Here is a 25,029-nt window from a genome sequence, read left to right as displayed (position 1 = left end):
GGTTGCAAACCCCGGAGTCGTCGTTGATCCTCCTTCGCTGCCTCCGCCTGCATCCATGGCAGGGTTTTGTCCCCTGCCATAACCTCCTCCCATGTCCATGATGTCCTCCACTCCCTTTTCTCCCGGGCCCAGGATCCCTGCTCCTCCTGGCCACGCTGCTTGGTCCTTTGGTGGTGGGATCTTCTGTTACGTTCATTTAGAGATGGATTGGACCAAGGTGCAGCGAGGTAGGCGAACATCTTACTTTTATTAAAATGAACACTGAAAAAACAACAAAATACAAAACGAACGTAAAGTTCTGCAGGCTACACAGCAACTATACGAAATCAAGATCCCACACACTAAGGTGGAAAAAAGGCTGCCTAAGTATTATCCCCAATCAGAGACAACGATAGACAGCTGCCTCTGATTGGGAGCCATACCAGGCCAACATAGAAATACAACATAGATTTCCCACCCTAGTCACACCCTGACCTAACCAAATAGAGAATAAAAAGGCTCTCTAAGGTCAAGGCGTGACACCCCCAAAAATGTTTTAACAGTTGACATTTTATTTTCTGTTGCTTACTATAGTGAAACCCCAAAATAACAACAGTGTTATTGAAAATCTCCCCTACAGCTGTAAACAAAGACTCCAGTATTTCAAAGAGGCTTTATCCTCTCACACTCCATAAAACAGTGAAAAAGTGTTTCTCTTATGTTACTAAAAGGACATCCATCTCCAATATCTGAGTTAATAACAGATACAAAAGCATTAACTGCAATGATGCCATGCAAAACCCTCTATTGCATGTCACTAGTGGCCTTTTGTAACGGTGGCTTGTACAGTGCTCTCCATGCTGGCTTTACCTTGTCACCAATACCCAGTTTTACCCTCCAAGGAGTGTCTTTTCTATTCTTCAATTTATCTTTATTTAAATCCTTGACACACCCCCTATATAAGTCTTTCCCGTTCACCTCATCCAAACCCACCTCTTCCAACCCTCTCAAATCCAGCAATAACGCCTTTCTTTCTGACTCTGGGATATTGGATGTAATCCCTAGTCTTGGAAATGGGATTGATTCATCTTGTGCCTTCTTCTTATGATTAAGCATACACCACTCTTCTACTGACAGAGCCTTCCTGCAGCTTTACAGCAGTTGTCCGACAATTCTTTCCGACCTCAACCCCAAATATTCAGCCACCCGTCAGCCCTCCATTAAGGTGGGCCCAGCCATGGTCATTAACTGTTTTAGGCTGAGGATTTTGCCCTTCACCAGAATCTTGGAGAAATGTGGAACAGCTGCAGTTGTACAATCTAGTCTTGCCCCATACACCAGAGGTTCCTCCAGCAGCCAATGCTGGAGTGCGTCTGGACTCCGTTATTATGCTCCAAACTCTAAGAAGGCATCTGTAAAACAAAGGTACTCCCCCCCCTTGAAATCTGGCTACTATCAACCTAAAATAAATCCTTCTTTAAACCTAATCCCCCGACCTGCTGTAATACAGGACCTGCCACCCCTCTCCAAACCACATTTTCCGGTCCATAAAGCAACCTTTGAATAAACTAAAACCGGAAAGCAGCAGCCCTCCTAGCAAGATGTACAAAACCTTGTCCCCCCCTCCTCTTTTGACAAATACAAAACACTTTGTGGAACCCATGATATTTATCCCAAAATAAATCTACAATAATTGCCTGTATCTTAGCCAGAAGGCCAGACGGTGGCTCTAAACATGACAACCGATGTCACGGTGCAGAGGCAATCACATTGTTAACAATAATAGTTGTTTCCTTTGTCCCCTCATCCCCTATGTAAACTCCAAGATACTTAAAACCTCCCTTACACCATTCCAGCCCCCCCTGGCAAAGCAATGATCCCTCCAGACCATTTTCGAATCTGTAAAGCTTTTTTTTCCCAATTTACCTTTGCAGAGGATATTCCCCTAAACCGATCAACCGATTTTCATTCCAGACTCACATTAAGCATCTCCAATCCAAAATTAAATCTAGAATCGGCTTCCTATTTCGCAACAAAGCATCCTTCACTCATGCTGCCAAACATACCCTCGTAAAAACCGACCATCCTACCGATCCTCGACTTCGGCGATGTCATTTATAAAATAGCCTCCAACACTCTACTCAACAAATTGGATGCAGTCTATCACAGTGCCATCCGTTTTGTCACCAATATATATTACCCACCACTGTGACCTGTACGCTCTCGTTGGCTGGCCATCGCTTCATACGTGTCGACAAACCCACTGGCTCCAGGTCATCTACAAGTCTCTGCTAGGTAAAGCCCAGCCTTATCTCAGCTCACTGGTCACCATAGCAGCACCCACCCGTAGCACGCGCTCCAGCAGGTATATCTCACTGGTCACCCCCAAAGCCAATTCCTAATTTTCCTTCCAGTTCTCTACTGCCAATGACTGGAACGAACAGCAAAAACCACTGAAGCTGGAGACTCTTATCTCCCTCACTAGCTTTAAGCACCAGCTGTCAGAGCAGCTCACAGATCACTGCACCTGTACATAGCCCATCTGTAAACAGCCCATCCAACTACCTCATCCCCATACTGTATTTATTTATTTATCTTGCTCCTTTGCACCCCAGTATCTCTACTTGCACATTCATCTTCTGCACATCTACCATTCCAGTGTTTAATTGCTATATTGTAATTACTTCGCCACCATGGCCTATTTATTGCCTTGTAGATAGACTTTTATTTTTTTTCTACTGTATTATTGACTGTATGTTTGTTTATTCCATGTGTAACTCTGTGTTGTTGTATGTGTCGAAGTGCTGTGCTTTATCTTGGCCAGGTCGCAGTTGCAAATGAGAACTTGTTCTCAACTAGCCTACCTGGTTAAATAAAGGTGAAAAAACAACAACAAAAAACATGAGACTCAAACTATCCACCTCGGCCTGATTTTTCACTAAAATAGCTACATCATCAGCATAGGCTGAGAGACGAATAGGAGGAATATCCTCTGAAAGGTACACCCTGTCACGGCCGTTGTAAGGAGGAGACCAAGGTGCAGCGTGGTATGCGTACGTTCTTCTTAATTTAAGAACGAACACTGAACAAACTAACAAAATAACAAAACGAACCGTGAAGCTAATATGAGTAGTGCAGACGGGCAACTAAACATAGAACAAGAACCCACAAACACCAAAGGGAAAATGGCTACCTAAATATGATCCCCAATCAGAGACAATGATAAACAGCTGCCTCTGATTGGGAACCATATCAGGCCACCATAGACATACAAATCACCAAGACCTACAAAAACCCTAGACATACAAAAAAACCTAGACAATACAAAAACTAACGTACCCACCCTAGTCACACCCTGTCCTAACCAAAATATAAAGAAAACAGAGATATCTCAGGTCAGGGCGTGACACACCCCTTCAATGCAATGTCTAATGCTATTTAGTAGCGGCTCTATAATGGTGGCATTTAACATTCCTGATAAAGAACACCCCTGCCTAAAATCTCTACATACTTTAAAAGGAGCACTCAAGCCACCGTTAAATTTCAGCACACTTTCAATGTCACCATATATCACCCTGATCATGGCAATAAAACCAGAGCTGAAACCAAATGCCTCAAAAGTGTGCCATAACTATTGATGTTCAACTCGGTCAAATGCCTTTTCCTGATCAATTAAAATTAGACCAGCATCCAACCCAATAGCCCTAGAGACGTCCCAAAAATCCAGAATCAAGGAATGTTGTCCCCTATCTGGCTGCCGAGAACACAGTAGGACTGCTCGGCCTCCGACCGCAAGGCACTACAGAGGGTAGTGCGAACAGCCCAGTACATCACTGGGGCCAAGCTTCCTGCCAACCAGGACCTCTATACCAGGCGGTGTCAGAGGAAGGCCCTAAAAATTGTCAAAGACTCCAGCCACCCTAGTCATAAACTGTTCTCTCTGCTACCTTACGGCAAGTGGTACCGGAGCGCCAAGTCTAGGTCCAAAAGGCTTCTAAACAGCTTCTACCCCCAAGCCATAAGACTCCTGAACATCTAGTCAAATGGCTACCCAGACTATTTGCATTGCCCTCCCCCCTCCATACCACTGCCACTCTCTGTAATCATCTATGCATAGTAACTTTAATAACTCTACCTACATGTACATACTACCTCAACTAACCGGTACCCCCTCTGTATATATTGTTATTTTACTGCTGCTTTTTAATTACTTGTTACTTTCATCTCTTATTCTTATCCGTATTTTTTTTTTAACTGCACTGCACTGTTGGTTAGGGGCTTGTAAGTAAGCATCTCACTGTAAGGTCTACACCTGTTATATTCGGCGCATGTGACTAATACAGTTTGATTTGGTTTGATAAACAATGATCAGAACATCCCACTGGGGTTATTACACTTGATTTACAGACCTGAGATTGATGCTCAAAACAATAAAACCTGTCTAACCTGACCAGAGAGATGGTGTTCTCTCTCACATTAGACCATGTGTTCTGTCTCGTACCTCCATGTTGGCTCCAAACATCACACAGTGTTACAATAAAACCTATCTAACCTGTCCAGAGAGATGGTGTTCTCTCTCACATTAGACCATGTGTTCTGTCTCGTACCTCCATGTTGGCTCTGCCAAATATCACACAGTGTTACAATAAAACCTGTCTAACCTGTCCAGAGAGATGGTGTTCTCTCTCACATTAGACCATGTGTTCTGTCTCGTACCTCCATGTTGGCTCCAAACATCACACAGTGTTACAATAAAACCTGTCTAACCTGTCCAGAGAGATGGTGTTCTCTCTCACATTAGACCATGTGTTCTGTCTCGTACCTCCATGTTGGCTCCAAACATCACACAGTGTTACAATAAAACCTATCTAACCTGTCCAGAGAGATGGTGTTCTCTCTCACATTAGACCATGTGTTCTGTCTCGTACCTCCATGTTGGCTCCAAACATCACACAGTGTTACAATAAAACCTATCTAACCTGTCCAGAGAGATGGTGTTCTCTCTCACATTAGACCATGTGTTCTGTCTCGTACCTCCATGTTGGCTCTGCCAAATATCACACAGTGTTACAATAAAACCTATCTAACCTGTCCAGAGAGATGGTGTTCTCTCTCACATTAGACCATGTGTTCTGTCTCGTACCTCCATGTTGGCTCCAAACATCACACAGTGTTACAATAAAACCTATCTAACCTGTCCAGAGAGATGGTGTTCTCTCTCACATTAGACCATGTGTTCTGTCTCGTACCTCCATGTTGGCTCCAAACATCACACAGTGTTACAATAAAACCTATCTAACCTGTCCAGAGAGATGGTGTTCTCTCTCACATTAGACCATGTGTTCTGTCTCGTACCTCCATGTTGGCTCCAAACATCACACAGTGTTACAATAAAACCTATCTAACCTGTCCAGAGAGATGGTGTTCTCTCTCACATTAGACCATGTGTTCTGTCTCGTACCTCCATGTTGGCTCCAAACATCACACAGTGTTACAATAAAACCTATCTAACCTGTCCAGAGAGATGGTGTTCTCTCTCACATTAGACCATGTGTTCTGTCTCGTACCTCCATGTTGGCTCTGCCAAATATCACACAGTTCATGCATTACAATAAGGCATTTTTAAAAAGTCCTTGAGGTTTTGTGGTTTCTATCTAAATCACTGACTGCAGTTAAAATTCCCAGCAAGAAATAAATTATCCTCAGTGTTACATTTCTCAATGGTATTTGATAATGTCTCTAAAAAACATACCCTCTCAACTGCCACCACTGGGGCATATAAATGTATTCAACACATAGTGATGTTTTCATACCTCACTCTAACTTTTAATAACCTCCCCTCAACTACCTCTTCAACCTCATATGACAAAGGCAAAAACCCTTTTGAGAACAGGATAGCCACAACCCCATTTTATTTTTTAGCTTTTATGACTACACACCACTGCTCCCCCTCTACACACTCCTTTTGCCACATAACTTCATTTTCAATATTACTATGCGTTTCTTGTAGAAAACTTCCCTTACCCTTCATTAAGTCATACTGTCGCCCCATTTACGTTTAAAGAAGAAATCTTAAAACTGCTCATGGCTGAGAAAAAAAAATACAGAGGAAGAGACAGAAAACATCTCTTTACAGAGTTAAGGCTGCGACTGAACTCTTTCGTTTCCTTTAGAATTTAAATCACTTGTCACTCTCGTGACAACTTTCTTGAGTGTAGCGATTTCAGGGCTTGTCAAACCCCCGTTATTTTTTTACATCAGAACGTTTGCTGATTCAATAAACAAATCACTTTCAGGAAGAAAAGAATATGTTACACTATAACCTGCATATATTTCTTCCCTTTTGTCAATTTCAGAAATGATTTTATCAACCCATACCTCCCTTCCACCCCATTTATCTCGCTATTTTGTTGTGATGCGTAAAATGACTCACTCGCTATCCTCGTCAGAGGAAAACCCACCATCTCTACTATCTGTTTATCCTCAACTGATTTATCAATGTCTACCTTCATCACCCCTTAAATTCTTCCTCTTAATCCTGGGTACTTTGAAAACATCTGCTCATTTTCCATTGTTTCAAACTCCTCTTGAACTCCACTTTCATTTTCCAGCACCGACTCACTGACCCCAGTCGCAGTCACACCGGCTTTTTACCCTCCCTCTTTACTCTGATCCACCACAATTTCCCGCATTAGCTGCACCAACGCTAGAGCTGCTACCGGGCTCTGCGCGATCGTTCTCGGGACAATAACGTACCAAATGCCCCTCTTCCGCAGCCAAAGCATTTCATTTATTTAGTAGAAGCTATAACACAATCAAATCTGTGAATATTAAAACTGAAAGCTAAATCTGTCATTCTGCCCTTGTGCAAGGCAGTTAACCCACTGTTCCCCGGGCGCCGTTGATGTCGATTATGGCAAGCCCCCCCACCTCTCTGATTCAGAGGGGTTGGGTTAAATGCAGAGGACGCAATTCAGTTGTACAGTTGTGCATTCCCAATAGAGTGAGAAAGAAAAATCAGTCGCTTCCTTGACTCATATAACCATAATATGGCATTTGAAATGTCTATATTCTTTTGGATCTTCTGAGTGTAATGTTTACTGTTAACTTTTATTGTTTATTTCACTTTTGTTTATTATCTACTTCACTTGCTTTGGCAATGTTAACATATGTTTCCCATGCCAATAAAGCCCTTAAATTGAATTGAGAGAGAGAGAGAGAGAGAGAGAGAGAGAGAGAGAGAGAGACTAGAACATGGAGAGATTATTCTAGCTCCCATGATGATCCCCATGGGAACTGCTAAAGAGGGAATGTTGTGGTGAGTCATGCTAGAAGACGTGTAGAGTTATACAGTACCTCCCTTTTAAAACACAGAGATACAGCTGAACAGTGTGCTGTGTGTAATTTCCTTAAGGCTTTCCTGAGTGGTTATTGATTACTATTGTCATATGGATATGACATTAAACGTATTTCTCTGCCTAACCCTTTGAGGAGTGGGTTTGAAAGATAAACATACTTGTATGCACACACACACACTTACAGTACTTCTCTGACTCTCCCTTCATTTCTCATCCTTTCTTATCTCTTTCTTCAGGAGGAGTGTCGTAACTTCATCAAAGTGTTGTTGAGTCAACATGAAGGACTGTTTGTGTGTGGAACCAACGCCTTCAACCCTTTGTGTGCCAACTACACTGTGAGTATTTGTCTATTCAATTCAATTCAATTAAGCTTTATTGGCATGTGTGTACGTGTTCATATGGACAATTGTGTGTGTTACAGAGAGACTCTTTGGAGATGGTGGGAGAGACGGTCAGTGGGATGGCTCGGTGCCCGTATGACCCCAGACACGCCAACGTGGCTCTGTTCGCAGGTACAGTAGTTTCTCTCTTTCTTTCTTTCTTTCTTTCTTTCTAACTTTCATTCTTTTTCAGTATATTAGGAAGTAATGACAGGTATTTTTACTAGGACTGTAATGTTCAGGGGAAATCTTTCAGATGGAAAATCAATCTAGACTGGAGCTGTGAGGAGGAACTTGACTGTGCTTGTACTCATGATAAATACATGTTCTGTGTGTTCTCTCTTTCTCTCTCTGTCTCACTCTCTGTGTGTCTGTATGTCTCTCTCTCTCTCTTGCTCTCTGTCTCTCTCTCTTGCTCTCTCTGTCTCTTCCTCTCTTGCTCTCTCTGTCTCTCTCTCTCTTTCTCTCTGTCTCACTTTCTCTCTCTGTCTCTCTTTCTCTCTCTCTCGCTTTCTCTGTCTCTCTTTCTCTCTCTGTCTCTCTTTCTCTCTCTGTCTCTCTTTCTCTCTCTCTCTCTCGCTTTCCCTGTATCTCTTTCTCTCTCTCAGAGGGCAGTCTCTTCACTGGTACTGTAACAGACTTCCTGGCGATTGATGCTGTGATCTATCGTAGCCTAGGCGACAGCCCCGCTCTTCGCACCGTCAAACACGACTCCAAATGGTTCAGAGGTACACTGAGATGACGTGCTTGCATGTGAGTGAATGGGCTGAACACTTCTCCACAGGTGAAGAACTCACAATGTTTCCTTAGATCACATAAACACTGCGAGCTAACCCAAACACTCTACCTTTCCTATCTAAATCCTTATATTCTAGGATTGGATACATTAAAGCGGTATGGACTAGCTATACTTCAGCTGCGGGCCAATTGTTTCTTGAGTGGATGGTTGGGGGGCCGGAACATAATAAAATAAAAAATTTAGATTGCAAATTCACCGCAAGAAGGCCAAACAGATATAATTTCTGACAAAAACATAACAATTTCAAACCTTGCTTACATTTGTATACGATCACATACAGTGCCTTCAGAAAGTATTCACACCTCTTGACTTATTCCACATTATGTTGTGTTACTGTCTGAATTTAAAAAAATATTCTCACTCATCTACACACAATACACAATAAAGTGAAAACATGTTTTAGAAATGTTAGCAAAATAATAGAAAATTAATTACATATATATCTCATTTACATACAGTTGAAGTCGAAAGTTTAAATACACCTTAGCCAAATACATTTAAACTCGGTTTTTCACAATTCCTGACATTTAATCCAAGTAAAAATTCCCTGTCTTAGGTCAGTTAGGATCACCACTTTATTTTAAGAATGTGAAATGTCAGAATAATAGTAGAGAGAATGATTTATTTCAGCCTTTATTTCTTTCATCACATTCCCAGTGGGTCAGAAGTTTACATACACTCAATTAGTATTTGGTAGCATTGCCTTTAAATTGTTTAACTTGGGTAAAACGTTTCGGGTAGTCTTCCACAAGCTTCCCACAATAAGTTGGGTGAATTTTGGCCCATTCCTCCTGACAGAGCTGGTGTAACTGAGGCAGGTTTGTAGACCTCCTTGCTCACACAAGCTTTTTCAGTTCTGCCCACACATTTTCTGTAGGATTTGAGGTCAGGGCTTTGTGATGGCCACTCCAATACCTTGACTTTGTTGTCCTTAAGCCATTTTGCCACAACTTTGGAAGTATGCTTGGGATCATTGTCCATTTGGAAGACCCATTTGCGACCAAGCTTTAACTTCCTGACTGATGTCTTGAGATGTTGCTTCAATATATCCACATAATTGTCCTACCTCATGATGTCATCTATTTTGTGAAGTGCACCAGTCCCTCCTGCAGCAATGCACCCCCACAACATGATGCTGCCACAGTGTGCTTCGCGATTGGGATGGCGTTTTTTGGCTTGCAAGCCTCCCCCTTTTTCCTCCAAACATAACGATGGTCATTATGGCCAAACAGTTCTATTTTTGTTTCATCAGACCAGAGGACATTTCTCCAAAAGTACGATCTTTGTCCCCATGTGCAGTTGCAAAACCGTAGTCTGGCTTTTTATGGCGGTTTTGGACCAGTGGCTTCTTCCTTGCTGAGCGGCCTTTCAGGTTATGTCGATATAGGACTCGTTTTACTGTAGATATAGATACTTTTGTACCTGTTTCCTCCAGCATCTTCACAAGGTCCTTTGCTGTTGTTCTGGGATTGATTTGCACTTTTCGCACCAAAGTACGTTCATCTCTAGGAGACAGAACGCGTCTCCTTCCTGAGCGGTATGATGGCTGCGTGGTTCCATGGAGTTTATACTTGCGTACTATTGTTTGTACAGATGAACGTGGTACCTTCAGGCGTTTGGAAATTGCTCCCAAGGATGAACCAGACTTGTGGAGGTCTACAATTTTTTTTCTGAGGTCTTGGCTGATTTCTTTTGATTTTCCCATGATGTTAAGCAAAGAGGCACTGAGTTTGAAGGTTGGCCTTGAAATACATCCACAGGTACACCTCCTATTGACTCAAATTATGTCAATTAGCCTATCAGAAGCTTCTAAAGCCATGACATAATTTTCTGGAATTTTCCAAGCTGTTTGAAGGCACAGTCAACTTAGTGTATGTAAACTTCTGACCCACTGGAATTGTGATGCAGTGAATTATAAATTAAATAATCTGTCTGTAAACAGTTGTTGGAAGAATTACTTGTGTCATGCACAAAGTAGATGTCCTAACCAACTTGCCAAAACTATAGTTTGTTAACAAGAAATTTGTGTAGTGGTTGTAAAACGAGTTTTAATGACTCCAACCTAAGTGTATGTAAACTTCCGACTTCAACTGTAAGTATTCACATCCCTGAGTCAATACTTTGTAGAAGCACCTTTAGCAGAGATTACAGCTGTATCTTTTTCTGGGTAAATCTCTAAGGGCTTTTTACACCTGGAATGTGCCCAACATTTGCCAATTATTCATTTCAAATTCTTATCGTTCTTTAAAATTGGTTGTTGATCATTGCTAGACAACCATTTTCAGGTCTTGCCATAGATTTTCAAGCAGATTTAAGTCAAAACTACCACTCAGGAATATTCAGTGTCTTCTTGGTAAGGAACTCCAGTGTATATTTGGCCTAGTGTTTTAGGTTATTGTCCTGCTGAAAAGTGAATTCATCTCCCAGTGTCTGGAGGAAAGCAGACTGAACCAGGGTTTCTCTAGGATTTCCCCCAAACATAACCCTTTGTATTCAGGACAAAAAGCTAACTGCTTTGCCACATCTTTTGAAGTATTACTTTAGTGCCTTGATGCTTGTTTTTGAATTATTTTTTTCTGTTCAAGCTTCCTTCTTTTCACTCTGTAATTTAGGTTAGTAGTGTGGAGTAACTACAATGTTGTTGATCCATCCTCATTTTTCTCCTATCACAGCCATTAAACTCTGTAACCGCTTTAAAGTCACCATTGGCCTCTTGCTGAATTCCCTGAGCGGTTTCCTTCCTCTCCGGCAACTGAGTTAGGAAGGACGCCTGTATCTTTATGTAATTTATAACTTCACCATGCTCAAAGGAATATTCAATGTCTGCTTTATTATTTTTACCCATCTATCAGTAGCTTCTCTTCATTGCGAGGCATTGGAAAACCTCTGTGGTCTTTGCGGTTTTATCTGTGGTTGAAATGCACTGCTCAACGGAGGAGTACAGAGATGAGGCATTCATTCAAAAATCATGTTAAACACTATTATTACACACAGAGTGAGTCCATGCAATTTATTATGTGACTTGTTAAGCACATTTTTATTCCTGAACTTATTTAAGGTTAACATAACAAAGGGGTGCAATACTTATTCCCTCAAGACATTTCAGATTTTCATTTAATTTCATAATTCATTTTAGAAAATGTATGAAAATATGATTCCACTTTGACATTATGGGGTATTGTGTGTAGGCCAGTGACAAAAAAAACAAATCTAAATTTAATCAAGAAAATGTGGAAAAAGTCAAGGGGTATGAATACTTTCTTAAGGCACTGTACTATATGTCTCTCTCTATTATGCGTGGGAATACATGGGAACAGATTTCCTGGTGTTTTTACAGTATTTTATGTCCAACAATGATTATTATTATTTTAATATTTTTTTTTATATAAAACCACCCGGGGGCCAAATTCGGGCTGCGGCCTGCCAGTTGGTGAACCCTGCTGTAGGTGCCAGGTTAGATGTACTGTTTTCTGTCAAATCAGAGAGGACGAGACCAACGGATCTAGGACATAAAATCTCCTTCAGAGTAAAACATAGTGTGGAACCCTGGAGGTCAGAGACACAGACAGAGATGAATAAATAACTGCTCTGTCCTTGGCACTGATGATAAATTAAACAGGACATGGATGCTTAATGGCTGACCCCAGAGAGCGGCGACCATATTGATGTGCTGCTTGTTGGTACAGAGGTGTAAATATGGAGCTGTGTTGGTGCGCTCCCTGAGGGATTAATCTCTAGTATGTGTGGAAGGGGTGTGTGTGTGTCTGTGTGTAACGGTCTGTATGTGCGTGCGTGTATGTGTGTGTAACGGCATATCCCTGTTCTGTCTCTCAGAGCCCTTCTTTGTGAGTGCAGTTGAGTGGGGGCCTCACGTCTACTTCTTCTTCAGAGAAATGGCCATGGAGTTCCATCACCTGGAGAAGGTACACTCACACACACACACACACACACACACACACACACACACACACACACACACACACACACACACACACACACACACACACACACACACACACACACACACACACACACACACACACACACACACACACACACACACACACACACACACACACACACACACACACACACACACACACACACACACAGAATTCCACCTCCTTGAGGGGATAAGGTGGAGAGAATCCATGGGATTTGCACATTATACAGTGCATTGCCTCTTATTGTGTGTGTGTGTGTGTGTGTGTGTGTGTGCAGGTGATGGTATCTCGTGTGGCACGGGTGTGTAAAGGGGACATGGGTGGCTCTCAGAGGGTGTTGGAGAAACAGTGGACATCGTTCCTGAAGGCCAGACTGAACTGTTCTGTCCCAGGAGACTCCCACTTCTACTTCAACCTGCTCCACACCACCAGCCCCATACTCAACATGAACGGCAGAGACGTCATACTGGGACTGTTCTCTACACCGCCCAACAGGTACACACACACGTGTACACACGCACCCAGTCATGCATGAATGCACCCCCCCCCCCCCCATTTTCTGATACGTATTTAATCATCTTTAACCCTGTCCCTCCTCTCTGTCTCTCTGTCTATCTGTCTCTCTGTCTCTCTCTCTGTCTCTCTCTCTCTCTCTCTCTCTCTCTCTCTCTCTCTCTCTCTCTCTCTCTCTCTCTCTCTCTCTCTCTCTCTCTCTCTCTCTCAGTATCCCGGGGTCTGCAGTGTGTGTGTTTGACATGCAGCAGTTGGCCAGGGTGTTTGAGGGAAGATTCAAGGAGCAGAAATCTCCAGAATCCATCTGGACACCCGTGCCTGACGAGCTTGTGCCCAAACCCAGGTATGCAGTACATTGGACTTGTACTAATATTGATTGTGTAACTGACTGGTTCTTCCTGATTCTGATCCTTTTTTGGACTGTCTCCTCTCCCTGTAGGCCGGGTGGCTGTGCGGTGCAGGAGTCTCCGTTCAGCTCATCTAAATCTCTGCCAGATGAAGTGCTGAACTTTGTAAAGACTCATCCCTTGATGGACGAGACCATACCCTTGGTTGGGCACAGACCTTGGGTCGTCAAGACTATGGGCAGGTATGGCTAAGGATACACATAGCTACCACTGATTGTTCACTGTTTGTCCTACGTTCTGAAATTGAGCTCCCTCCCTCCCTCCCTCCCTCCCTCCCTCCCTCCCTCCCTCCCTCCCTCCCTCCCTCCCTCCCTCCCTCCCTCCCTCTTTATCTCTCTCTCTTTCTCTCTCTCTCTTTCTCTCTCTCTCTCTCTCTCTCTCCCTCTCTATTTCTCTCTCTATTTCTCTCTCTCCGTCCGTCTCGCTCTCCAGGTACCAGTTGACCGCAATGGTGGTGGACACAGAGGCTGGTCCCCATAGGAACCATACAGTGTTGTTCCTGGGCTCCACGCGAGGGACCGTCCTGAAATTCCTCATCCTCCCCAGCGGAGAAAACTCTCCCACACACAGCAGTGTGTTTCTGGAGGAGGTGGAGGGATTCAACCCTGAGAAGTGAGTACAGGAAGGGAGTTTGGCCACGATCCCTTGTGTTCGCTGCAGTCCGGTGTTTTGTCAGTTCATTATTGAGGAGATTAACTGTTCTACTCACAATGCTTGTTGCTGCATTGTTTTCAAAGTCTCTCTGATGTGATCACCCTGATGTGAATCCCTACATTTCTCTGTTGTAACAATAGAAATCAATGAAAATACTCTAAGGATCTCTTTTTCTCTGTATCTGTCTCTCTCTCCTTCATCCCTCTCACCCTTTCTCCTTCCATCCCTCCCTCCCTTTATCTCTCCCCCTCCACCCCTCCCTCTATCCCTCTCTCTCTCTCTCTCCATCTCTCCCTTTATCTCTCTATCCCTCCCTCCCTCTTTCCTCTCTCCTTCCATCCCTCTCCTTCCATCCTTCCATCCTTCTCTCCTTTCATCCATCCATCCATCCTTCCCTCCCTCCTTCTGTCCCCTCTCTCTCTCTCTCTCTCTCTCTCTCTCTCTCTCTCTCTCTCTCTCTCTCTCTCTCTCTCTCTCTCTCTCTCTCTCTCTCTCTCTCTCTCTCTCTCTCCCGCTCTCCCCCTCCCTCTTTCCTCTCTCCTTCCACCCTTCTCCCCCTCTCTCCTTCCTTCCATCCCTCTCTCATTTCATCCATCCATCCCTCCCTCCATCTATCCCTGCACATCTCCCTCTCTCCCTCCCTCTCTCTGTCTCTAGATGTGGAGAGGACTCTGTCCAGGCCAGACAGTTGTTGTTTCTGTCTCTGGATCGTCCAAGTCACACTCTGCTGCTGGCCTTCCCTTCCTGTCTGGTCAGACTGCCCACAGCACGCTGCCACCTACACTCACGCTGCATGAAGTGAGTAAAACACACACACACACACACGGACCATCTCAACCATCTCCATCAGGCTGATCAGATCTCCATGTGTGTGTGTATAGGAGCTGTCTGACCTCCAGAGATCCCTACTGTGGCTGGACCAGAGGCAGCACCTGCTCCTTCCTCAGACCAGGCACACGGTGGGACAGCTCCCCGTAGCTTTATCCAATTGAATGTGTGTTCAACTGTAGATGTCAGTCTGATAATCTGTTATGTTTGTTCTATTACAGGCTTCCTTTTCAACAAGACAGTGAGTACGGCAACTTCTCCCATCTTGGAGACTGTGATGGTAGGTACCGTGCCTTTACCCTGTAGCTCTGTTCTTTCTTTCACTCAATCCATGCTCCACCTAATAGCATAATCATGCTCCACCTAATAGCATAATCATGCTCCGCCTAGTGGCATTATCATGCTCCACCTAATGACAAATCGTGCTCCACCTAGTGGCATAATCATGCTCCACCTAATGACAAATTGTGCTCCACCTAGTGGCATAATCATGCTCCACCTAGTGGTATAATCATGCTTCACCTAGTGGCATAATCATGCTCCACCTAATGACAAATCGTGCTCCACCTAGTGGCATAATCATGCTCCACCTAGTGGTATAATCATGCTCCACCTAGTGGTATAATCATGCTCCACCTAGTGGTATAATCATGCTCCACCTAGTGGTATAATCATGCTTCACCTAGTGGCATAATCATGCTCCACCTAATGACAAATCGTGCTCCACCTAGTGGCATAATCATGCTCCACCTAGTGGTATAATCATGCTTCACCTAGTGGCATAATCATGCTCCACCTAATGACAAATCGTGCTCCACCTAGTGGCATAATCATGCTCCACCTAGTGGCATAATCATGCTCCACCTAGTGGCATAATCATGCTCCACCTAATGACATATCGTGCTCCACCTAGTGGCATAATCATGCTCCACCTAGTGGTATAATCATGCTCCACCTAGTGGTATAATCATGCTCCACCTAGTGGCATAGTCATGCTCCACCTAGTGGTATAATCATGCTCCACCTAATGACAAATCGTGCTCCACCTAGTGGTATAATCATGCTCCACCTAGTGGTATAATCATGCTCCACCTAGTGGCATAATCATGCTCCACCTAGTGTATAATCATGCTTCACCTAGTGACATAATCATGCTTCACCTAGTGTATAATCATGCTCCTCCTAGTGGCATAATCATGCTCCACCTAGTGTATAATCATGCTCCACCTAATGACATATCGTGCTCCACCTAGTGGCATAATCATGCTTCACCTAGTGTATAATCATGCTCCTCCTAGTGGCATAATCATACTCCACCTAGTGTATAATCATGCTCCACCTAATGACATATCGTGCTCCACCTAGTGGCATAATCATGCTCCACTTAGAGGCATGATCATGCTCCACCTAGTGGTATAATCATGCTCCACCTTGTGACATAATCATGCTCCACCTAGTGGTATAATCATGCTCCACCTAGTGGTATAATCATGCTCCACCTAGTGGTATAATCATGCTCCACCTAGTGGTATAATCATGCTCCACCTAGTGGTATAATCATGCTCCACCTAGTGGTATAATCATGCTCCACCTAGTGGTATAATCATGCTTCACCTAGTGGCATAATCATGCTCCACCTAATGACAAATCGTGCTCCACCTAGTGGCATAATCATGCTCCACCTAGTGGTATAATCATGCTTCACCTAGTGGCATAATCATGCTCCACCTAATGACAAATCGTGCTCCACCTAGTGGCATAATCATGCTCCACCTAGTGGCATAATCATGCTCCACCTAGTGGTATAATCATGCTCCACCTAATGACAAATCGTGCTCCACCTAGTGGTATAATCATGCTCCACCTAGTGGTATAATCATGCTCCACCTAGTGGTATAATCATGCTCCACCTAGTGGTATAATCATGCTCCACCTAGTGGTATAATCATGCTCCACCTAGTGGCATAAACATGCTCCATCTAGTGGTATAATCATGCTCCACCTAGTGGCATAATCATGCTCCACCTAGTGGCATAAACATGCTCCATCTAGTAGTATAATCATGCTCCACCTAGTGGTATAATCATGCTCCACCTAGTGGTATAATCATGCTCCACCTAGTGGCATAATCATGCTCCACCTAGTGGTATAATCATGCTCCACCTAGTGACATAATCATGCTCCACCTAGTGGTATAATCATGCTCCACCTAGTGGCATAATCATGCTCCACCTAGTGACATAATCATGCTCCACCTAGTGACATAATCATGCTCCACCTAGTGGCATAATCATGCTCCACCTAGTGGTATAATCATGCTCCACCTAGGGGTATAATCATGCTCCACCTAGTGACATAATCATGCTCCACCTAGTGGTATAATCATGCTCCACCTAGTGGCATAATCATGCTCCACCTAGTGACATAATCATGCTCCACCTAGTGGTATAATCATGCTCCACCTAGTGGTATAAGCATGCTCCACCTAGTGATATAATCATGCTCCACCTAGTGGCATAATCATGCTCCACCTAGTGGCATAATCATGCATTACAAGAGTTTGCGACACAGATGTTAAAGGGTCATTTCAAAACTTAATTTTCATCATCTCCAGCACTACCCTAACATCAACATGTTTGATAATGGCTGTTTCTATGTTTTGTATTAAAAAGATAAAGGAAGATAAGTGTTTCCAATGACATCATCAACCAATGAGTAGACAACTAGTAGGCAATTAATATATATATTATATTTTTTTTAACCCTTATTTAACTAGGCTAGTCAGTTATGAACAAATTCTTATTTTCAATGACGGCCTAGGAACAGTGGGTTAACTGCCTTGTTCAGGGGCAGAACAACAGATTTTTATCTTGTCAGCTCGGGGATTTGATCAATCTTGCAACCTTTCGGTTACAAGTCCAACACTCAAACCACTAGGTTACCTGCCGCCCAAATGCCTATTCATAATTCGTTAAAATCACATGATGCACACCGATGATGTCATTGGAAACACTTATCTTCCTCTATCTGTTTTACTACAAAACCTAAATGAACACAATTATCACATATGTTAATGTTGAGGTGGTGCTGAAGATGATGAATATGAAGTTGAAAACATTAGACATTTCCCTTTAATGCACATTGAACAAATTCAAATGCTAATGTAAGGGAATGTCTTTGGCAACATATTCACTTAAAATGTTTGTTTTTGCAAGGTACAGTTTTTCTTTGTCATGGCATCAATTAAAAACCCAATCACATCCCCAATGCACATACAGTTGAAGTCGGAAGTTTACATACACCTTAGCCAAATACGTTTAAACTCAGTTTTTCACAATTCCTGACAATTAATGCTAGTAAAGATTCCCTGTCTTTTGTCAGTTAGGATCACCACTTTATTTTAAGAATGTGAAATGTCAGAATAATAGTAGAGAAAATGATTTATTTCAGCTTTTATTTCTTTCATCACATTCCCAGTGGGTCAGAAGTTTACATACACTCAATTAGTATTTGGTAGCATTGCCTTTAAATTATTTAACTTGGGTCAAACATGGGTCAAAGCTTCCCACAATAAGTTGGGTGAATTTTGGCCCATTCCTCCTGACAGAGCTGGTGTAACTGAGTCAGGTTTGTAGGCCTCCTTGCTCACACACGCTTTTTCAGTTCTGCACACATATTTTCTATGGGATTGAGGTCAGGGCTTTGTGATGGCCACTCCAATACCATGACTTTGTTGTCCTTAAGCCATTTTGCCACAACTTTGGAAGTTTGCTTTGGGTCATTGTCCATTTGGAAGACCCATTTGCGACCAAGCTTTAACTTCCTGACTGATGTCTTGAAATGTTGCTTCAATATATCCCCATCATTTTCCTACCTCATGATGCCATCTATTTTGTGAAGTGCACCAGTCCCTCCTGCAGCAATGCACCCCCACAACATGATGCTGCCACCCCCGTGCTTCACGGTTGGGATGGTGTTCTTCGGCTTGCAAGCATCCCCCCCTTTTCCTCCAAACATAGCGATGGTCATTATGGCCAAACAGTTCTATTTTTGTTTCATCAGACCAGAGGACATTTCTCCAAAAGTACGATCTTTGTCCCCATGTGCAGTTGCAAACTGTAGTCTGGCTTTTTTATGGCGGTATTTGAGCAGTGGCATCTTCCTTGCTGATCGGCCTTTCAGGTTATGTCGATATAGGACTCGTTTTACTGTGGATATTGATACTTTTGTACCCATTTCCTCCAGAATCTTCACAGTTCTTTGCTGTTGTTCTGAGATTAATTTGCACTTTTCCCACCAAAGTACATCTCTAGGAGACAGAACACGTCTCCTTCCTGAGCGGTATGACGGCTGCGTGGTCCCATGGAGTTTATACTTGTGTACTATTGTTTGTACAGATGAACGTGGTACATTCAGGCGTTTGGAAATTGCTCCCAAGGATGAACCAGACTTGTGGAGGTCTACAATTTTTTTCTGAGGTCTTGGCTGTATTCTTTTGATTTTCCCATGATGTTAAGCAGAGCCACTGAGTTTGAAGGTAGGCCTTGAAATACATCCACAGGTACACCTCCAATTGACTCAAATTTTGTCAATTAGCCTATCAGAAGCTTCTAAAGCCATGACATAATTTTCTGGAATTTTCCAAGCTGTTTATAGGCACAGTCAACTTAGTGTATGTAAACTTCTGACCCACTGGAATTGTGATACAGTAAATTATAAGTGAAATAATCTGTCTGTAAACAATTGTTGGAAAAATTACTTGTGTCATGCACAAAGTAGATGTCCTAACCGACTTGCCAAAACTATAGTTTGTTAACAAGAAATGTGTGTAGTGGTTGAAAAACAAGTTTTAATGACTCCAACCTATCACAATAATTCGACATACCGTTCATTTATATTGGTTGTTTGTGTTTATGTGTGTATTGTATTTGCATTTACAGTGGTGACAGAAAATTGCAATGTTTTTCAGTCCGCCAGTAATGGGATTAGCTAGTGTGAAATGTCAGGGCTTTGAATTCCCTCTCCTAAGATTAGTGTCTGTCAGAAGCCTCCCAGCATGACAATAAATGCATTTTGATTGGTTGACAAAGGAGCGAACGTCTTGATCAGCGAATTAAAGCCCACAGGACTGAGACTTATTCTGAGACAGTGTTCTGCTGTCATCGACAAGTACTTGCCAGAAAAATATGTACAAAAGAAAAATGAGGACAAAACTCTGTGCGCAGTGCTCAAAACTGAGATTCTGGCAGGGCATAAGAGAACGTCTTTAACTTTGATACGTTTATGGGCTCCTAACAAACACACCTCAAATCTGTCTCTGTCTCAATTAGGATGTCTCTGCTTTTCATCAGCAAACTGTTCCAGGACCTGCAATCTGTTCCAACTCCAATTATACACTGCAATCTAATCTGTTTGATCACAGATCTATAATCTAGGGGGTGTTCTGATTCCAGAACATTACAACCTCATCTATTTTATAGAACCTGCAATCTCCAGAACTTGCTGCTCCAGTTTCAACTGTTCTGCCTGCGGCTGCGGCTATGGAACCCTGACCTGTTCACCGGACGTGCTACCTGTCCCAGACCTGCTGTTTTCAACTCTCTAGAGACAGCAGGAGCGGTAGAGATACTCTTAATGATCGGCTATGAAAAGCCAACTGACATTTACTCCTGAGGTGCTGACTTGCTGCACCCTCGACAACTACTGTGATTATTATTATTTGACCATGCTGGTCATTTATGAACATTTGAACATCTTGGCCATGTTCTGTTATAATCTCCACCCGGCACAGCCAGAAGAGGACTGGCCACCCCTCATAGCCTGGTTCCTCTCTAGGTTTCTTCCTAGGTTTTGGCATTTCTAGGGAGTTTTTCCTAGCCACCGTGCTTCTACACCTGCATTGCTTGCTGTTTGGGGTTTTAGGCTGGGTTTCTCTACAGCACTTTGAGATATCAGCTGATGTAAGAAGGGCTATATAAATACATTTGATTTGATTTTGACTTGATTTGTTCCAAAGTCCATAATATCCCATCTATAATATCTATCATAAATCTATAACCTCTAACCTGCAATTAATACATTCCTTTGCCAGAACATTGCAATCTCATTTGTTATTTATCACTCTTTAGAACCTGATCTGTTCTAGTTGCAGAGCTTTAGCTTTCTAACCCGGATATAGGCCCGTTTACTGCAGAGCCGGGCTGTTTAGTGGAGAGTGGTGAAAGCATAGAGCCAGACCCAGAACTAGGTCCAGGGCATACATGTGCTGTGTCTGTGCAGATGGGAGTGATTAGAGCGGTGGAAATCATTAACTGAAATATATGACGTGTTTTAGGGAGAAACTCACTGGCTTGCCCAGAGTCCTCCTAATTACAGAATGGGAACACTGAGAAGAGTTGGTCTGTTTTATTGTCTTCCCCTCTTTACTGATGACTAGTGCAGCTTCCAGCCCAGCCAGCAGAACCCCAAGGCTGTGCTGGAGAAAACACTGGTTAAGGAAAAAGAAAAGGAGATGCCCATCTGTTGCCGTTATGAAATGTTATGGTAGATTACGGTAATAGAGAATAAGATTCAACTCTTGGGTAATACAATATAGCAATATAATCCTTGACATCAGGCAAATAATGTTTAGGTACTGAAGGATAAAACATCTAGAAATGTGACAATAACAAAAGTGGAGAGATTTCTAAAGGAGAATGAATACACAGAGGTAGAGGAGAATAAAGGAATGAGATAACTGGTTTACACTCTCTGGCCATTAGCCTTATCTCTCGGGGACAGACGCACGGAATGGAAATGGTAGTAGCATCTGTCAACTGTGGGATACAACGACTAACAAGGAACTTTGTTCCGGTATGCTGATTCTTTGTCACTGATCATTTGGACAAATCCCAATTTCACAGGTGCTCACATCGTTTTGAATTTCCAAAGGGGAGGTGACATTTGGCCCATAGCTTGGCCGAAACTGGCTGACAGTTTTCATTGAGTGGGCTGGAGACTTATCTAGTCTCGTTAGACTTAACACGTCTCCACTAAGAACTTAATCGAGCATCTGATGCAGTTACACAAGCTTTTAGTTCTAGGTGTCCGAGATTAGCCTTGTGATTCCTTTCTCTTGTCGTCTCTCTCCCCTACAGGTGTCGTACAGCAGAGTCTGCTGATCGAGCCAGAGAGCCTGGTCTCCCTCAACCTGCTGGTGGCATCTGCAGTCTCAGCCTTCACCATCGGTGCGGCGCTCTCGGGCCTGGCTGTCTGCTGGATTATGGCCCACAAGCCTGGCAACCGTCGCCACGGCAACAACACCCCCCAGTCCACTATCCAGCGCCAGGAGAGGGGGATGTTGACGTCAGGAGGAGGGATGGGGGGATCGGTCCTCAGTGTGACCCGTCAGGGAGGAGGCGATAGACCCTGCTCTCAGGGCGGGGAGACCCTGTTTGTGATGCCCAACGGCTGGGGGAAGTCAGGGGAGCTGGACCCAGGGTTCCTGCCTACTCCGGAGCACACGCCCCAGCAGAAAAGACGCGGGCTCAGGCTGTCCGATTCTGGATCAGGGGGGTGGGATAACAGCCAGACCTACCTGGGAGGGAGTACCATGGGGCTTGCGTCTCCCTGCCCTCTCCCTTGCCCCCCACACCCCTCCACCGCCGTCTACCTGACCACCAGACTATTTCAGGGGGGAGGAGGAGGGAGGCACGGGGGTGAGGAGCGAGGAAGAGGAGGGGAGACGCCTCGCCAGCACTACGTGTGCCTGAGCAAGCCCCGGGGGGAGAAAGGCAGAAGTGGGACACCAAAGTCGGCGCTTCGTAAGTCGGCAGGGGAGTACGTGTACCCCATGACCCCCCAGGATTCTCCGGATAGGAGGAGGGTGGTGTCAGCCCCCAGCGCCCCTATGGAGTTTGGGGAGCCCCTGCCACTCCGCTGGCCTCCCCAGGAAGGCTACATCCTCAGCAGCCAGGGCATGGTCCCTGTACCTCCATCCTCTATGCCCACCCCCAAAGGCCAGCAGTACGTGGCCCAGCACCACACCCCCGGGCCGGGCAGGTCTCAGCTGAGAGGGGCCTTGGGGAGAGGAGAGCTGGGGGAGCTGGTGGATCTCAGCCAGCTGCTGAGTAAGAAGAGTTCCAATGAGAGGACTCACAACGGGCAGTGATCAAGCAGGGAAACCATGTCTCTTTCTACACCTTTCTCTTTCTGTCTGTTCTACCTTTTCTCTCACTCTCTCTTTCTCTCTGACCTCTTTCTCTGTCATTGTCATTTAGTCCTCCCGATATCTCTGTATCTCGCTGGCAGACTCCCGAGGCTGTTCTCACTGGCGGACTCCTGAGGCTGTTCTCGCTGGCAGACTCCCGAGGCTGTTCTCACTGGTGGACTCCTGAGGCTGTTCTCGCTGGCAGACTCCTGAGGCTGTTCTCACTGGCGGACTCCTGAGGCTGTTCTCGCTGGCAGACTCCTGAGGCTGTTCTCGCTGGCAGACTCCTGAGGCTGTTCTCACTGGCAGACTCCTGAGGCTGTTCTCACTGGCAGACTCCTGAGGCTGTTCTCTCTGGCAGACTCCTGAGGCTGTTCTCGCTGGCAGACTCCTGAGGCTGTTCTCGCTGGCAGACTCCCGAGGCTGTTCTCGCTGGCAGACTCCCGAGGCTGTTCTCTCTGGCAGACTCCCGAGGCTGTTCTCTCTGGCAGACTCCCAAGGCTGTTCTCACTGGCAGACTCCTGAGGCTGTTTTCGCTGGCAGACTGCTGAGGCTGTTCTCGCTGGCAGACTCCTGAGGCTGTTTTCACTGGCGGACTCCTGAGGCTGTTCTCTCTGTGACTGGTTGATGCTGCTATCACTCATACCCTGCTTGGCTGTGATTGGTCAGTGAAAGTGAGGTTGTTGTTGTGTCTGCATTGCAGAGCTGCCTCTCCCCTCTGGCTGCTTAGAGAGGGGAGAGAGAGGAGGAGAGAGAGATAGAGGGATTGAAAGAGGTGAGAAAGAGGGATGGAGATGGAAAGAGAAAAGGGAAGGAAGAGTTTGCTAGACAGCAGAATTCTTTCAAAAGAACACATTAAGAGAGAACCATAAATAGGAAGGAACATGCAAAGAGACCCAGAGACAGACACTTCCCTGTACAGCAAACAGGGCAACAAGGACTGACCGAACAACATGGCCCCAGAGCCCACTGTCAAGTGTCAGAAGACGAGACCCAGTGCACATCACTCCTACACAATGTACTTTGTCCACCTTCCAGTGCAGACTGATTGGCACCCTGACAATAAGACAATGGAGGACACTGAAACATGAATTGTAAACACATTACTTTGAAGCATCTTGCTGCAGGTGAATGAAGCAGACACGCCCCTGGGCTCACACGTCAGTTCAACGTCTACTTTTGATTTACACTTGATTTACAACTCAACCAAAACTCTGATTTGGTTCGTAATAACGTGAATTTAATGTGAAATCAACAACGAAAAATGTCACCAGGTCATTGGATTTGGGTGAATAGTTGGGTGAAAAAAAGACCAAATGCCCTTACGTTGATTCAATGTCATCACATAGATTTCTGGGGTTGAAATGACGTGGAACCAACGTTGATTCAATCAGTTTTTGCAGAGTGGGACTGTTCTCTCTCAGTGACACTGAGGTCATTCTGACTCTGACTCTGAAGGCCACGAGATTATCTGATGAAGAGTGTCGAAAGGAAGCGGCAATGAAGATTTAATAGCCTGCCCTCCAGCTGCCTCCCCAACACACACACACACACACACACACACACACACAGACACACACACACACACACACACACACACACACACACACACACACACACACACACACACACACACACACACACACACACACACACACACACACACACACACACACACACTTACTTACTTACTTACAGGTCAGTTTTAATAAACCCACCCTGCAGGGGACCAGTCCTTGGTATCGTGATCATTGATTCCCAGTGTATGTGAGTCGAGAGGGGCGTACAGTACCGCTCTTAACCTGTCTCACTGGGCTGTACAGTACTGCTCCTAACCTGTCTCACTGGGCTGTACAGTACTGCTCCTAACCTGTCTCACTGGGTTGTACTGTACTGAAATCACCCAATGCTCTACCCTTCTCTCAACACATTGCGTCAGCTCTGAAATGACTGGCCATTAAAAAGTACATGGAGTGGAA

At 44.4% G+C, this 25,029-nt stretch overlaps 1 protein-coding gene across 1 annotated transcript in view; it reads left to right on the top strand.

The window, feature by feature from the left end:
* LOC139550335 (semaphorin-6B-like) overlaps window positions 1-24,713 on the top strand; it is a 79,756-nt gene extending 55,043 nt beyond the window's left edge. The window contains exons 6-17 of the mRNA XM_071361171.1: window positions 7,574-7,672; window positions 7,759-7,849; window positions 8,326-8,445; window positions 12,351-12,439; window positions 12,738-12,955; window positions 13,185-13,316; window positions 13,413-13,562; window positions 13,813-13,992; window positions 14,692-14,832; window positions 14,916-14,993; window positions 15,084-15,142; window positions 21,999-24,713. Coding sequence (XP_071217272.1) covers window positions 7,574-7,672; window positions 7,759-7,849; window positions 8,326-8,445; window positions 12,351-12,439; window positions 12,738-12,955; window positions 13,185-13,316; window positions 13,413-13,562; window positions 13,813-13,992; window positions 14,692-14,832; window positions 14,916-14,993; window positions 15,084-15,142; window positions 21,999-23,011 — 2,370 coding nt within the window. The 3' untranslated portion in view covers window positions 23,012-24,713. The remainder of the gene's footprint in view (window positions 1-7,573; window positions 7,673-7,758; window positions 7,850-8,325; window positions 8,446-12,350; window positions 12,440-12,737; window positions 12,956-13,184; window positions 13,317-13,412; window positions 13,563-13,812; window positions 13,993-14,691; window positions 14,833-14,915; window positions 14,994-15,083; window positions 15,143-21,998) is intronic.
* Window positions 24,714-25,029: the final 316 nt, after the last annotated feature.

This window comes from Salvelinus alpinus, chromosome 23, assembly GCF_045679555.1.
Source record: "Salvelinus alpinus chromosome 23, SLU_Salpinus.1, whole genome shotgun sequence".
NCBI classification, from domain to species: Eukaryota; Metazoa; Chordata; class Actinopteri; order Salmoniformes; family Salmonidae; genus Salvelinus; species Salvelinus alpinus.
This window is presented reverse-complemented; position numbering and strand designations above follow the sequence as displayed.